The sequence below is a fragment of the Aethina tumida genome, chromosome 3, assembly GCF_024364675.1.
Source record: "Aethina tumida isolate Nest 87 chromosome 3, icAetTumi1.1, whole genome shotgun sequence".
Classification (NCBI taxonomy): Eukaryota; Metazoa; Arthropoda; class Insecta; order Coleoptera; family Nitidulidae; genus Aethina; species Aethina tumida.
This window is the reverse complement of record NC_065437.1, coordinates 15,591,095-15,608,806: the sequence shown is the minus strand read 5'-3', so window position 1 is coordinate 15,608,806 and position 17,712 is coordinate 15,591,095. Positions and strand designations below refer to the sequence as shown.

Below are 17,712 nucleotides of genomic sequence, written 5' to 3'. Positions count from 1 at the left end.
AATCCATTCTCTCAATAGGGATTTCGATGAGAGATCCATTCTCTTCTTCCGGAATTTTCCCCTGATTACGATCGTGTTGATTAGATCGAAGTTAATTAATTATTATAATATCTACACAAGATGGAGGCTATAAATACACTTTTCATTTATAAAACATTAAGTAGCGTCGTGCATTAAAGAAGGGAAATAAAAGAAGACCCAGGCACATCCTACAAAATTTACCGTGCAATAATTTCCCCAATATAATTCCTAGTTAACCGCGGAATGACACGACATATAACAAAAATGTCAGAGATATAGTTGTCGGTAGTTATATACGGCGGTATTGCATGCATTCCGAAGATTATACGTCAGACTATGTACGTGTAAACTTGCTAATTTAGCACGCTTATCAACCGACCGGCAAAGTTATTTGTGGGATTATTTTACTGAAGACCATGTGCCACAAAAATCTATATCTATATTAGATAACTCAAGTTCTATATTATATTAAAACTACACCTACAATTTTGAAAAATTTTTCTACTTAAATAAATAGTACATTCTTTGTATTAACATTGAAACACTCTTATACAGGGTGTTTCATAACATAATTTTTTAACCAGATATACACTTCTAATTAATAAGTCGATTTCTTAAAAAATAATTTATAGAAACCGCTGATAGAAGTGAAAACTTAGAACTTAACGTATTAAAATTTGAAATTTAATAATGTTTGAATTAAATTTATCAACATCAATCTGGTTTTCATATCTATTAACACTCCGAGCAACAATTTTATGCATGTTTATATGTATTTTTATTATTTAAATATATTACGGGCTGTACAGTATTTGTATTTACTTAAATTTCAATGTATTTTATTTTTAACATTATTTTAACTGTTTGCATAATTGTCATCATTAATTTCAACAATACTTAGACTTTTTGTACTTGTCGTTTTATGTTTTGTAGTACTGAGTTTTCGATCATACATATTTAAATAAATTTTTCACTAAATCCATTCAATTTCACTTATAAGATATGCACTATACGTCACCTGTATAGCTACAAATATACTGCTATAAGCATGTCGGTGACGCGAACGCACGAGATTTCACCCATCCAAAAAGTGTCTAAGGCGCATAGAACACTGAACATGTCAATGACACGAATGCATAAATTGTCCCTACCAAAAAGTGCCCAACGCGGCAAAGTTTTCACTTCTAAAAATACATTAAATCTATTATTATTTGTTAGGAAAGGCTAATTTTCAGTTTACACACTTTTGTTGACGGTATAAAAAACAAGTGTGTTTTACTTTTGCTTAATAAACATCCCTTCTTCGATTGCAATTGGAACAAAAATATGTACAAGCGGTCGCTTGATTTCAATACTGATCTTGAACGATTATTTGGGAAACTTACTCTCAAACATTACTTCGTTGATATTTTTTTTTAATTCTCCCTATAAAAAGCCATTGTTTTCCTTTAATTTTATTCATACAAGTCCGTGTAGTGCTAATTAATTATGGAGCAAACATATTTAAGTAGAGAAGAAATAATAAGGGTAGTGGATCTTCTGGAAAGTGACATTTTTGGAAAACAACAATAATTATAAATAAGAACATATTTTTAAAAAAAATATACAATGGAAGTACGTTTATTTTTGTCGTTTTCAGAAAATATTAATAATAATCCATTATTATGGGTGTGTATTTTATGCACACATAATTTTTTATCTTGATTTTCCTCGCATTTAAAAAATACAAAAGGTTCCTATGTTTTCGTACTTCAAAAAACAAAGATAATTAAACACTAGCCTAATACGCAATTAGGAGCTAATCACGCTTTTAATTAAAAACCTAATCTAAATTTAATTGGAACTCTCGCACATAAACAATTGCGTACGAGGATTTAACTGCGAAGTCCTTAAACAGGATCATTTATAAAAGACCGTAACGGCAAAAAATAGTTTCGTAACAACCATTAATTTTGATATAGTTTGCGGAAGCATTTTATATATAAATAGGATGAAATACCGTCTATGACATATAATGTGACTTCGCACAGTTTTCGCAATTTATTATCTTTAATTAAATACGACCGCGTCACTGTTCGACTCTCGAAAGAAGATATCACCTATACATTGTGATTTATTGTTCGTTATGATTTTGTCACGAGGCAGGAATGGTTGAAAAATTTAATTTCCCATCGCCAACTCCAGTCATGATATTTTCCTACAATCTGAACTTATATTAGATTCTCCTAGTTATTTGTCTTTAAATTACCTGCAATATAAACGTCATAACATTGTACGGTTTCAATTTATTTATTATTTTCCCCGAACGAAGGACAAGTAAACAGAACTCGACGAAACAGGTGAAATTAACACTGACATTCACGTAAAAACAACAGCAGATATGTTTGTTTACGTAACCTCGTATCTGCCGGAGTTTAAGTTTCCGTGCCGGGGAAATTTATTTATCATGATTCGTCGTAAAACTTTTACAACAAAGAACCGCGCCAGAAAATGCGAGATGTCCAATGAATGTAGATGAGTTTAGTGACGTGTCCGAACGGGAAACGTTATTTAGAGGACATGCTCATAACGTAAGAGTTGCATACAAATCCACAGCGGGAAAAAGCTGAATTTTATGCGATTTGCTTTGTAGCGAAGATGAATAATGAAGTGGATTCCTGAAACGCACAACTGCTTAATTCTATGTTAAATTCTTGTTTAATTCACCTTTGTATTTTTTGATGAAAACTCGTGCAGTTTCGTGTGACGTAAGATTTTCATAAAAGTGTACGAACGCGGTATTTTAACATTCGCATTGAGTTGCGGTTTGAGTTGTGCATTTTAAAGTAAAACCGAGAGTCCGTATAAATAATGCAATATCGACGGGTGTTTTACATGCAGGTGCAAAAGTGGTGGAAAAAAATGCACGTCTGTTAGTATCCAAAGTACGGCGGAAGTAAGGAATATTAGATTGAATATTTGCTGCAGTTTATGCCCCGGAGACGAAAAGTCAGACGTGATGACCGCGCCGAGGATTTTCCGTCAGTAGCGACGGCGACGGGCGGCGGCGTCTGGCCCCCGGCGTTCGCCGTTTGATTTCATTACTAAACTCGAAGCTACAGGCCATTTTCGCGTACAACTGTACACTTGACGAATAACGATGCCAGTCATTCGGCGACGTGTGTATGTTCCGCCTTTTTTGCATGTCATGGCGACCCGTTAACACTGTCAAATGTGCACGGTAAATCGTTCCGCTAACGAGAGTTTTCCGTCCGTATTTATTTGTATGGAAACGACGTATTCGGAACTTCAAGTTATCATTCAATTATTTTATTCCCCTTTAGAGGGTCGAAATTTCAAATCTGTTTGGGTTATTTTTTAAGGTATTTTGTGCACAACACTGAACAAGAACCATTTTGGCGCCCACGAGTTTTCAACGGTTCCTGGATAATATATTGAGGAGCAGAATTCAAAATATTGAATTGAAATTGTTTAACAATTTCTTTGGAAATGCGGCTTCTAACATATACGATAATATCCCAGCTGGTGAAGCAGATCCCATATACGCAACGAGTATGAAAAATATCACAGAAGTTTTCAGATATAGAGAGGTTACAATTGTTAAGGTAACATAATAGACGCGTTAAAAAATAGCAATGCTCAGGATATTTATATACTAAATATCAAAGTTATTAAATCTATTAAAAATCTGATAGTTGCTCCTTATACCAAGTTAACCATTAACCATTGCATTGTCTAAAATCAGCGTTGGTAATTCCAGTGGTCAAAAAAGGTGACGACCATGATATTGATATTTACAGACCCATTTCTATTTTACCCATTTTTTTAGAGGTCTTCGAAAAAATTTTGTTGGGACAAATTTTGAATTTCCTTGATAGAAATAATGTTTTTTGCTCAAATCAGTTCAGATTTGGTAAGGGATAGTCAACATCTGATGCAATATCTAATATTGTTGCTAATGTTATTGAGGCTTTTGAAAACAAAAGCTATTACTATGCTTCATTTTTGGACCTAAGTGAGGCTTCGATTGCGTATCATATGAGCTTTTGTTGCATAAATTATTTTACTATGGTTTTGATCCCAAAGGCACTAAGTACTTTGTATCTTACCGAAACAATCGTGCCCAAAAAGTTCGTTGCACAGAACAAACGTCTAATGAAATAATTATATCCAGCGGAGTTCCTCAGGGATCGGTCCTTAGCCCGCTACCATTTTTGATTTTTGATAACGACCTCCCTATATTCTTAATTGAAAATTACTCGGTTCTTTCTTATGGACACTCCCTCATCGGGAACAGGTTGTTTAGACTCCAGCGACATGCGGTGATAGTGTTGTTGCTTAAGATTGCAAACATTGTTTTATTGGGTTGCATATTCTTACTTTGCCAAGTCTGTATATTTTTAGGTGTCTTCGATTTGTACAAGAACGCAGACAAAGTTATCAGACACGTGATTCGATCCATTACCGCGACATTAAAAGTCAACTGAGAATCTTGACTTAGTGAGACTAAGACTGTCTCGGTAACAAACATCATAAAATGTTATGATAATTTACCTTCTTCATTTAAGTGTCTGACAGTAAAAAAATTTGCTACTGTTGTTAAGGATTATTTATTATAGTTTTCGCTCAGTAGAGAAATATTTTTGTAATAATTTTAATGATTGGATTGTAGCCTAGTTTTTAAGATAATTAGTTTTATACATTTAACTGTATCCAACTGTCTGGCGTGTGTAAACTATTTGTATCTAACACTAATAAATTACTTACTTTACTTTTAACGCTATTTCTATTTGCTTCGACTACAAAAAATATTGAGTTTTATGTATTTATTTCAAAAAGTAGTTTCCTCGAAGAACATTATTGAAGGATGGAATGGGTATTTGGATACAGATCTATTTCTAAATTGTTTGTAAAACAAAAATGATGGTCATTCACTAGGTAATACCTCCTTCCCACTTTCCCACTGGATTAAATTTTGCATAAAAATGTCTATTTAACAAGGTCTCTCAAATTAACATATTGTCAGAAATAGATTTTCTACTATCTTCCAAAATTTACACACAACCGCAATATCTAGGATAATTTAGTCTTTGGTTTAAAATTTTTTATATGTGGTTAAGTATTTTCTATGTATATAATACTACCACCACATTATTATTATTTTAGGCGGTTATAAATTTTATACTTGTGTTTATTCCCATTAAAATGAAACCAAACATTACTTCGTTAATAGTTTTTCTCCCTACAAAAAGCCATTGTTTATCTTTAATTTTATTCGTACAAGTCCGTATAGTGCTAATTAACTATGGAGAGAACATATTTAACTAGAGAAGAAATGATAAGGTCAGTGGATCTTCTGGAAGGTGGCATGAGTCACCACTATATGCACGATATAGAGAAGAGAGAGATGTGAGTGAAAGGCACCGGACTCGCGTTCGAATTATAACACCTGTGCACGGATGTTTTCTGCAATTGAATGCACTATGACGGCATCAGAACTACAAATAAAGTACCAGCAAGTAGATAATGTTGCAGTTTCGTCTGAAACTGTGCGTCAACACTTGTATGAATCTATGTGGTTGTCGACCTTTGAGTGTTCAACCACTCTCTCATGGGAAAATGGAGATTTTCGACTTTTGTGGAACATTCTTTGTGGCAAAATGAAAATTGGTCAACAGTGATTTTCAGATACGAATGCAGGTTTGGAATTTATCCTGATTCTAGAATAGGGTGCGTGTGGAGAGAGCCAAACAATACAAATCTACTTTGCAATGTCCAGGAAGTGCATTCTTTTCGTTATAGTCCGAGGACGAATCAGTATTGGGGGAAGAACTGACTTCATTTTGAACTTTTTGACGGGTAGATCATACGTGGATTAGATAGTGACACCAATTGTCTTTCCATCGATTAAGCTCAACTTTGTTTACATGCATGATATGCATTAAGGATTGCAATGGAATTTTTGTAAATCAACAATATTGAGCTCCATAAAGCATCACTGTTTCAATAATCTACTACTCAATTTTAATTATCCCTAGAAATTGCGGTGGTGTACTTTTGACTCACACATGCCAAACAACTTTAAGACGATTTACACAGCTACGTCTTTTTGCGGATATCATGTTTTTAGTTCAGTATTTTAATGACATACAAAATAATAGTACTACTTTACTCATGAAGGCTCAATATCATACTAAGCTGGATAAGACAGAGGATAATTTGAGCCTAGGGAGATTAAGCAAGTATTAGAACATCGTGGTCGATGGTCGAATCATGGGCAATTTCAAATGCATCTAATTGGATTTAATTTATAGGTACAAAATTTTAATTTTAACCTCAAAAGATACGTTTATTTACTAATGTCTTTTATCAGAATTAAATTCAATTAGCAAATATCTTAAAACCCAAAATCGATAGAAAAATATGTAAAGCAACTTTTCAGTAAAATGAATGGGGATATTCAAACTCATATTATTATGTATGTTAAGGTTTTCATAAATATTGTTAATATTAAGGACAAAATAAAATATAATATTTAGTGGTAAGCCGATCTTTATTTCTTAATACTTCAAAGAAAGTACTCCCACTTTGATGTCCTAATTTTTTCAATACAATCATAAAATATTTTAAACAACACAATTTGTGAATTTTTCTATTAATTTCATTATTCATTATTGGTTGATTATTAGGTTGAAGTCTACACTTTATGATGGCCTGAATATTTCAAGAACTCCTATATGTTTTAACAATCTTAATATAATTTATCATGTGTGTATCATGGTGGAAAATTATATTAAAGGAAGCACACGTCTTCCTAGAATGTTAATACAGTTGAAAGAATCAATTATTCTCACTGCTTTTATCAACCAAATCCTGATCATATCTTCACAAATCACTGAGGTTAATATTTTCATTAGTTAGTCTTCTCATTCATGAAATACCATTAGATAATTTAAAATATTATAACTCTTGTCAAAAAAACTGCTTTCTATTGTCACTCATACTAAACTACCTTTCCCACGTACGCCTTTCCTTAAAAGTTTGAAATTTGTCCGTAAAATTATATATTTCTTTTTATTAGCACTATAAACTTTGTAAAGAGTTTGTCTTTAAATTCCTAGCAAATATTTTAAAAACACAAATATAAATTTAATATTAATAATATTAATCATAAAATATCTAAATTATAAGTCCTACTTTTACAAAATAAATTGCAGTGAATTGAGCAATAATGTATCTAATAAATTCCTGTTTTCCTTAAATTCCGGACTGAAATGTCGAGGCAAATTGATTGACAAAATTACGCAATGAGATAAACACAGACAATCGTTTTATCCGTTTGTGCGCTCGTGCTGTTGTCATTTAAGAAACATTTGCCGGATCCCCAGCCCTCAACAAACAGATTCCACTTTGTACACCCGCCATACGAGAAGCGCAAAGCCGAATCGAATCTTGTCGACATCAGACGGCCATCGTGTTCCGTTCCAAAACCTCAAAACACAAAACGCCGAGCATTAACCGTGGAAAAGTGTCCGTACACGTCACTAGACATTTTCCCGTATACAGCTGGAACTAACCGGAATTTTTCATTTCAGAGATGCACTGTCACACGCAGCGCGTCGCCTGCAGGAAACCCGTCAGATCGAATTGCTGCAGAACCTGACAGATCTGCTAAGGAAGACGTTCAGTTCGCAGTTCGTTTTCCCCGCCTTGGGCCACGACGATCCAACGGACAGGAAGGAACTGGGAAATATGTGGTCGAGATGGTTGCCGACCGATTCGATGAAAACATTTGAAACAGGTATGATCCGATATTTCAACTTGTGTCGCTACGGAAATTGGTTTTGTCATCCCCAAATGATGGCGGAACATTTTCTGACACTAATGCAAAAAAATAATAATAAAATTTATCATTCGGTTGTCACCATTGAATTTGAAAATAAAAAAATAATAATTATATTCATTTGAATAAATAGGTACGTGGTACCGTGCTGTAACAAATAAGTGTTGGCGGCTTTTGTTCGTGTATTGGGAACTCGTTTTGTACGGTCCGTGCGAAAGCTAGTGTGAAAATCTGCGGGATGATGTATCTGCGGATATGAATGAACTGGATTATGTTGCACTTGAAGTGGTTCAAATAGGCGCTTTTGCTAAGCACTTTTAAGACCGTTATCGGCTTTTATAAATTCCTTGTACACAAAATTCGTTTACGGAAATTTAAAAAAGGAAAACAGAAATGTAATTATGGTATAATGCGTCAAGTTAAAAACGAATATAAAACAAAACATATGTAATGGCACAAGATAAAAAGGCACCATATTTTTGTCGCATATATGCTATAAATCAGTTAAAATGAAAATATGCCACATCGTTGTACAATGTATTACAAAGCACAAAGCACTAAAGATTTACTTTCAAACTGTTAAAAAAGCTATAAATAAGTTCGTAATACTGAAAAAGGACATTTATTTAATTACACGCTCACTTTTATTAACGCCATACAAATTTATTTTGTGTGCGGCTAAAATATGGCACCTTAAAAATATACATAATAAATGCACGCCGCAGTTTCATTTTAAAACATTGTTGTTCGTGTAAAAAAAATAGTTCTTTCTGCACATTACAAAAGAGCGCAAAACTAGGCGAATATAAAATTCACCGACTTTTTAGAGTGAAAGAAAAAAATGCCATTAATTGTAAAAACGTGTTAACCTCATAATTTTAAACCAGTCAAGTTGTAATTTATATAAAAAGCATTATCTAATTAATTTGCATTATGTCCACATTTATGAACAATGTCTTTAAATGCATCAGAATTTTAAACCAATTCTTTTAACGAAATTAAACGATAGAAGGTGGCGAATTTTCTAAAATTTATGCAGAGCGTGACAATAAGCTGATATCTTTTTAAATGCAATTTCTTTCTCATTCAATTTTCATTTTCCAAGTTAATGCAACTTTAAGTGCATATTAAACACAGTGTCTCAAATATGCAAAAAATTCCTTTATTAAATATTGATTCAATCACGAAATTTGATATTTTAGCGCTTAATTTTAAGGCACTTTTATTTTTAATACATGAGATAAAAGTTTAAAACAACTTTTTTATAATTGTTCGTTGTTTCATGCAAAATGGATACGTATCGTCATTATATATTTATCAATTTTATGTGTAATGCCCGAAAGATATTTTGTAAACGATGCAAATTATTTACATGAAAAAATTCCCTGAGCTTTCGAAGCTGCTTTTATTTAAAAGTGAATATTGATTGTTTGTAAACTTCTCATATGAAGACGTGTTTTCATTATAAAATTATACAGTGAATTATGCTGTAGTGAATCCTATAATAAATATCATAAAACATACATACTCTCAATATAATCGAGAAAAATATAATTTACAAGTGGAATATGGCAATTCGTCGATAAGCAGATAAAATTTATGGCCCCAATAAAACTAAAACTGCCTTTAATTTGGGAATGCGTAAACGTACACCGAACGTAGGTGGGTATCCATATTTATATCCGAATGCATGAAGGAATAACGTTGGCTTTTACGGTTCTGGCAATAAATCCAACGGGATGAAATGGTATGTCAGGAATTTTATATAAATGTATTTTCATATTGCGATGGAATCATTGTGCGCACTGCATCTAGACTTTTGACTTTCCCCAGGTTCTTTACTTAAATTATGCACTTTTTTATTAAATTGTTTAGGGAAATTTGAAATATGACGTACCTTCGTTTCCACTCCTTAATATACGTTTTACGTTGCACTGAACTGTTGTAATTATATTTTTATATTATTTGGAAAATGATTTCTTCTGTGAGAGTTAAATTAATCTACGTTAATACCATAACGAGTTATTTTATGTTATAAAGTAGGAAATAAATTAAAGTAGTGGTGTGTTTAAGAATTGTTAAATATAGTATAGACACACCTTATCACACAAAAGGAAAGACAATAATCTGCATTTAACTTTAAATATCAAACAAAATCAATGTCACCTCAATGAATTATTTGCTTTGTTTCAAACCAACTGAATCAATATATTTAATTAGTGATGAGACATGGTTGCATATGCAAGTGCAACTAACAATTTATAAACAGGTATTTTATTAACAAATTTACTTAATGATGCATCGAATCCATCAAAACCGACTGTATAAATTATTATGCGCTCAAATTGTTGCAATTTGCAAACAGACCAAATCTAAAATACGTATATTACCTGTGCAATTTTCGGCTGCAAATGACAAATTATGTTCTAATGCAAACAATATTATTAAATTGATTCCGGCTTCATCAGGAATTTTGCTAATAGATTTGGATAAAATATTCATATTACAAACTGTTCAGTGCATAGTCTGAACACAATAACAGTTTCATATAACAAAAGACACAGCAAACAATTAATAATATCATAAATCCCGAAAGTACGTAGTAAAACCCTTTCCAGTCGTAAAGTCTGTCTTCCCCTTATTTATTAATAAATTTAATAAGCGTATATATAAATACATATCCGAACCATAAATTGCCGTCCTTTAATATCCCAACAAATTTTATTAAGATGTGTAGTAGGGTAATAAAGAAATCATTGCAGAAAAGGAGAAAACGGAAAGCCAACAGTTGCCGGTCTGGGAGCTCAATAAGGACAAAGTATTTTCAAAGGGAGAACTACCCGTAAACTAGGTGATCTACTACTGTCGTTCAGCTTTTCTTTTTCACGTAGCAAAGTAGTAATTCTTTAAAAACATTCTTCAAGAAATATATCTCTGTATTGAATAGGTTTACTTTCAGGCCAACTGGGATAAGAATTACTAATCAATGTCGAAACGACCTAAATATGTACCTTTGAAGTTCAAATAAATTTCGTCCGTCCTTTTATATTCTTCCGTTTGACCTACTGTTATGTCAAAGTTAATTAGATTTTCACAGTTTGTCAATCACAAAGTTTTATTCGATAGACGTTTGTAAAAGGATTATGTCCAGAAACTGAAATTTTCGCATATCTTTTCATTTAAATAAATATGATTGATGTAAACCAAAAATAAACATTTATTATTTACAAATTACGTAATTTATTTATTTACATTAGGTATGTAAAATAGTATAATAAATTTAATGCAAAATCCCTGTAAATATTTAATTTGTCCTATTTATCCTATTTGTAAAAACCCAAACAAATACACACAATAATTTAATGCGAAAATACAATTGGGAATTTTAATAATTTATATATCTATTGAATTTTGGTTTATTATATCAACATTTTGCAATTAACGAGTAGTAATAAATCCGTATTTTGCCAATATTGAAAGTCTCAAAAATTCTAGCGCAAATGGAGGTTGTTTGATATATAATGTTTAATAATTGGTTGAGTTGAATTGATTCCTCTACTTAATAATCATTTTCAATGCATATTGTGTACATTTATTTATCATTGTTAATTTATACTTAATTTAAAATTTATGGAATAATAGACATCAAAGTAAGACTTTCTGAGATAATTTGTATTTTTTTTAATACTTTGATAATCTAGACAATGTAAAATGTTTTGTTTTTGCTCAATAATAGTCCGCCGACTTAAATTATATTCAAGAAACACTTTAAACTTAAATATTCACAATTCCATTTTACATCAGCATTATTCATTTAGTTTAGTGACGTTTTCAGTGTCATTAAACACACTATACAAAGAAACTACATCAGATAGAATGGAATGAAAGATGAAATGTAAAACACGTTTCATTATGTTAATGCATATAATTTAGTAAAATTACTTCTGGGAAGACGATTACAAATTTGCATTTATAAAGAATACTATTTAGGTACGTTTACTTCTTCGTGAAAACAAGGAAAATTTCATATTTATGACAGACTGTTTTCAGCATTTAAAACGTCAAAAATATGCCTGAATTAAATTAATTTAATTTCACATTTTTTTAATTTCTTTGTCTGTAAATATTTGTTTTTATATTTCTGAAAATGCTCTCCAAGCAATTACATGTTTTGCATGCTGCTTTTAATCGTCGAATATTTAACTAAACGTGGAATTTATATCAAGACAAAATCAACGTTATTTGAAATTCCATATTGTTGTCTTAATTAAACTAAATAAGAACGTGATCTTCTTTTGCAAGAAACTAATTTAATTTCTATTAAGATTTCTAATTAAGTAAGGATTACGTGTGTTTGTTGACTGAGGTAATTTAAGACGCTTTCAATTTATTTTCACTACACAAATGGATTTAATGGGAAATTGAAAAATTGTTTGTTAGTTATTTTAGTAGTTTACGCCTAGTTTTAATTATATTTGTAATCAGTGTCCATTTTCAGACCACTATTTGATATTAAATTAACACAAATATACTCCATTTAATACGTATAAACCAGAAGCAGCCAATTGTTTCAGTTTAATTAATTTTCCTTCTCTTGTTTTCAATTTGTATTACATTACCACTTGCATAAATCCTATTTGCAACAAAACTCTCGGACTATCAACAGTACCATCCAACATAAACAAAACTGCCACACATATTTTAAAGTTTATTCAGCAGCAAAAATAAAATGCACGCCGTATTTATTAGTTTCAGTTTTCGATGGGAAGTTTACAGATTCCGTCAGTAACTGCTAATACTCTTTTCACGTAGATGTGAATTGCCGGCGAAAGCAATTTCATTTGTGGCTTGCATCAGTTCGATGCACGATAGTAATGGATTGGATTTGAAGAGGAACTTAAAACTGGATTATTCGCGGCGGACGAAGAATTTAAAGTAAATATTGCCAGGGAATTGGTAATTATACTTCCGGATGAAATTGTATTGTTATATTTCAAAAAGCAATAACGGGAACTTTATTTATGCACTGGGGAATTTTAGTTTAGTTTGTTTTAATGACGTAGTAAAACAACACTTTTACAACTTTGTGGTTTCCATTAAAATTATTATACAAATTTTTCGAAGCAATGTTTATGGTATGTGCTATTTTTACGAAATTGTATTATATATTTACTTGTTTTTCTATTAATAAAAACTTCATATTTATTAATTATTACAAGGATATTGTTTATAAAGGTAGAATGATGTATATGCATTGGTCATAAATTTGATTGATCCATAACTATATATTTTATTTCGTGCGTCCATGTGCAAATATGCAATATAATCTTTATTGCAAATGAGCTGAAATAAAATAACGAATCTATTTTATTAGACTATTCCGATTTACTGGGGCATTTCAATTTCATTTTATTACATTTCATTTAAGAAATCGTTAATGGCTGAGTTACAGCTCTCACTTCAATTTCAACACACAGAATAAATATTTTATTAGTAATTAATTATAGCCATAAAGAGATGTAATTGGTGTAGAAAAATGCCGATAAATGTCAAGGCGGAGACCATTTATATAAATCAATTGTCAGGTGGAGTGGTTATAAAAATTAAATTTTATTTGAGTGTGCTCTCTCATGAAAAATATTACATTGTCTTAATGTTTTTCGTGGTAGCAGATACATCTCGCTAATACAGATTAATTGTCTTGTGAGTGGGTTTCATCAAATAATTTATTCCTCTTAAGTGCTTTCTGGGAAATTAATTTTCCATAACACCTTTTGAATGGGGATTTTATTAAAATCAGCGGATGGTGCATCAATCTTTTCGTAATTGATTGATCTGATTCTTTTAAAATAAAAACGAGCCGTCTCGCCTTTACCGTGCCTCACACATTAAAATTTCTGTTGTGAACAATTCATCCGAAACCATCCGAAACCGTTTTGTTACTTCCATTCATCTTTATAACGGTCTTTGTTGTAATATCGTTTCATTATATTAGATCAAGTTTTTTGAAGTGAAAACTTCTTTAGCCGCGTTGGGCACTTTTTGGTAGGGGAAAATCTTATGGGTTCGCGTCACCAACATGCTCGTCCTTCTCTTGTTAATAAATTCAGAAAAAAGTTGTTGATTTGAATGGTACCCTCGGTTGCTCGACTAACTAACTATGTGGGGGGGTAAGTTTAGAAGGTAAATTTCCCAAATAATAGTTCACTTGAAATCAAGTAATCGGTTGTACATATTTTGGTTCCAATTACAATCGAAGGAGGGATGTTTATTAAGCAAAAGTAAAACATACTTGATTTTTATACCGTCAACAAAAGTGTGTAAACTGAAAATTTGCCTTTCCTAACAAATAATAATAGATTTAATGTATTTTTAAAAGTGAAAAATTCTTTAGTCGCATTGGGCACTTTTTGGTAGGGAAATATTATGCATTCGCGTCATTCACATGCCCAAGACAGGCGCATACGCAGTGTGCTGTGCACCTTAGACATTTTTTGGATGGGTGAAATCTGGTGCATTCGCGTCACCGACATGTTTATACCAGTATATCTGTAGCTATCTTATAAGTGAAATTGAATGGATTTACTGAAAAATTTATTTAAATATTCCCAGTGATCGAAAACTCAGTACTACAAAACATAAAACGACAATCGATAAATTTGAATCAAACATTTTCATTTCTTACTTTAGTTACCATAAGCCTATTGTATTTTTTAGTACAAAATGAAATAATTGAAAGTACAAAAAGTCTAAGTATTGATGAAATTAATGATGACAATGATGCAAACAATTAAAATAATGTTAAAAATCAAGTACATTGAACTTTATGTAAATGCAAATACTATCAATAAATAATATGATCTTGTACGGCTCGTAATATATTTAATTAATAAAAAACCATATAAACATGCATAAAATTGTTGCTCGGAGTGTTAATAGATGTGGAAACCAGATTGATGTTGATAAATTTAATTCAAACATTATGAAATTTCAAATTTAAATAGTAAAGGTTCTAAGTTTCTTTCGGCAGTCTCTATCACTGCCAACTTTAAATTTTTGTATTGTGCACCACAATTTTCGTAATAGTATTTTTTTACAAGAAGCAAATGAATTTTTATAAGAGTCACCGACGGTATACAAATAGTGTTTCAACATACGAGCCAAAAGTGTATGGGGATGAATATTTATCACGACAAGCCGTATTTTATGGTAGCATAAACAGTTTGCCGGATATATGTATATCTCCGGACATGCTTTACAGTTAAATACATATTTAAACGCATACGTTATGTCGGGATTTACTTACTTCGAAACAGTTCCTTCGCGTATCTTCCAGATTAAAAATACAATATTTATGGGCAAGATATCAGAGGCAATATCCCACAGAATACCAATGGCGATGGATCGAAGCGGACGAAAGAAATGCACGGGAGCGTTTTGTTGTGTGCCGGCATTCGAAATCTGCTGAAGAGGACGGACCGATCGTCAGTACGTAGATGTAGCCTTCCAATTTACTGGGTGGCCGTAGGGCACATCCGAAACTGTCCCCGCGGGATCGGTGACACATTTCCAGTGGCGCTAACACATCATAAACATTTCGACGGGTCAGTACGGGCGGCGGTGTCAACACGACGACCGCGTCGTTCCGCTTATCAAACGTTATATCTTATGCATGGTTCTGGGTCTTGCGATCGCCAGTTTTTACGCCCCGTTTTAATCTGACCGACGATCAGCAGCCCGGACTTGGATTAAACCCGATTCAACCGTCTCATCGTGTTTTGCATGTGAATGGAACTTGACACTTTTGAGCGCGCTAATTTTGGACGTTGTTTTACTAAATTTGTCGCATTCGCCAGAATTTTAAATGATTCCGCATTCACCAATATTTAAACTAGTAATCACTTTTAATTATAAAATGCACGAAATAATAACAATTTTAAATTCAATTCATTACACTTTAATAACTTTAAATAGTATGTATATATACACTATCGCTCATATGTAGAGCAACAAATTAAAAAACATAAACATTTTATTAAAAGAGCAATTATTTTGAATTTAAATTAATTTTATAATTAATAAGTGTCTAAACATTTCGTACGTCAAGTTCATTAGTAAAGCAACCAAACCTTATATAATTTATTTCTGTGCCCGACATCGTTCCTTAAAGCTAAAAATGCCTAGAAGCGTCCATTTAACTATACAAATTAAACAATAAATTGTAGAAAAGTTTCAAAATGGTGAAAAACGACGATTTCCAATTTTAACAGAAGGAATACACTAGAAGGAGTTCCCAAAAAAGGTAGAAAACGCAAGACTAACAGAGCTGTGGACAGGAAAACAAAAACGCTTGTTGTTCGAGATACTTTTATCAGCACATCCCGCATAAATCAAAAAATAAACGAACTCAGTATGTTGGTGAGTACCATAAAAGGAAGACTAACTATAGGACAAAGAAACTATTATTTGCAAGAGAACAAGTGAACTGGACAGTGGGCAATGGAAAACAACATTGTTTTCCGATGACATTCAGCACCAATTATTCAAATCGGATGGTATTTCATAGGCGTGAGGACCAATTAATGAAAAGTATAATCCCAAGTACACTAAACGCACTGTGAAGCATGGTGGAGGAGACGTTATGGTTTGGTATGTGTTTCTGGATTTGGCATTGGCCCACTGGTTAAGTCAGACGGGATAATGGATCGTTTTGTTTATGGTGACATTCTCTAGAATTATATGCTTCCATTTGAGGAAGGTAACATCAGTTTAAGGTGAATCTTCCAGCACGACAACGATTCGAAACATACGTCTAAGTTAGTTAAAGAATGGGTCGCTTCTCAAAGAGTATGTGTCACACCTTGACCAGCACAAAACCCAGACCTCAATCCAGTAGAGTGAGGAGAAATTGATCGGAAAATCCCTGTTAAAAGACTGTCAAATATGAAAGAACTCTACAAAGAAGTTCAAAATTACTCGAAAGTAATTTCGAAAGATTATTTTGAAAAGTAACCAAACTCAATGGCGAAAAAATGTTTATAAATTATTAAAAATAATGGGTATGCTACTAGATACTAAATAACAAAATGCTAAATGTACGTAAAGTTGTTTTATTTTAAAATTACTCTACTTTTGACCCTTGAATATTTTTCAAATAATAAATACCTAACAACCCACTAATAAACAATTATATTGGTGTATTGTTTTTATAAAACATACTGCAAAACTGACAATAATATGGATATTTAAACGTACACTTTTATCAAGACAAAAGAAAATTTCTACGTTGCTCTACATATGAGCGATAGTATTAAGTCTAAATCCAATATTGGCTAGTATATAAGAACAATCAATTTTGCCATGAAATATATTAACAAGAAATTTTGCTGTCGTTTTTTCTCTTCTTACTAGCAGTGAATCTATAGAATGTTCTTGAAGCAATAGATTGTGATCGGTGTTACGAATAGGGTATACATTGCTCTTACGAATGCTCAAGTACTTAAGGTATCGTCGTTCCATAGAATCTAAGGCAATTTGATGGCAAGTGTAAAACGAGACAAATCCCAAGATCTTGGAAGCTGATGATAAAAAAGAAACTTCCATTATTTGCGACACAAAAGATAATTTGTTGTTAAATAAAACGTCCAGATCTTTACAGCAATCCTTCCTCACCAGCACGAATCCATTTATGTTGTATGAAAATTTGACTGGCAATTTACGTTTGGTGTAACAATAATTTGTGTATATTTAGCTGGAGATTATTATTCTGACACCACCAGTGTCAATATCACTTTGTAGAGTAAGGGTTTGTACAAAACTATCGGGGCTAGACTACACCACAAAACCAA

The 17,712-nt window shown here is 32.1% G+C and overlaps 1 protein-coding gene across 1 annotated transcript in view; it reads left to right on the top strand.

Annotated features, from left to right (window-relative positions):
* The window catches only part of LOC109599987 (acid sphingomyelinase-like phosphodiesterase 3b), a 181,262-nt gene that overhangs the window by 106,731 nt on the left and 56,819 nt on the right, over positions 1 to 17,712 (top strand). Inside the window, exon 4 of the mRNA XM_049965430.1 lies at positions 7,617 to 7,822. Within this exon, the coding sequence (XP_049821387.1) occupies positions 7,617 to 7,822 (206 nt within the window). The remainder of the gene's footprint in view (positions 1 to 7,616; positions 7,823 to 17,712) is intronic.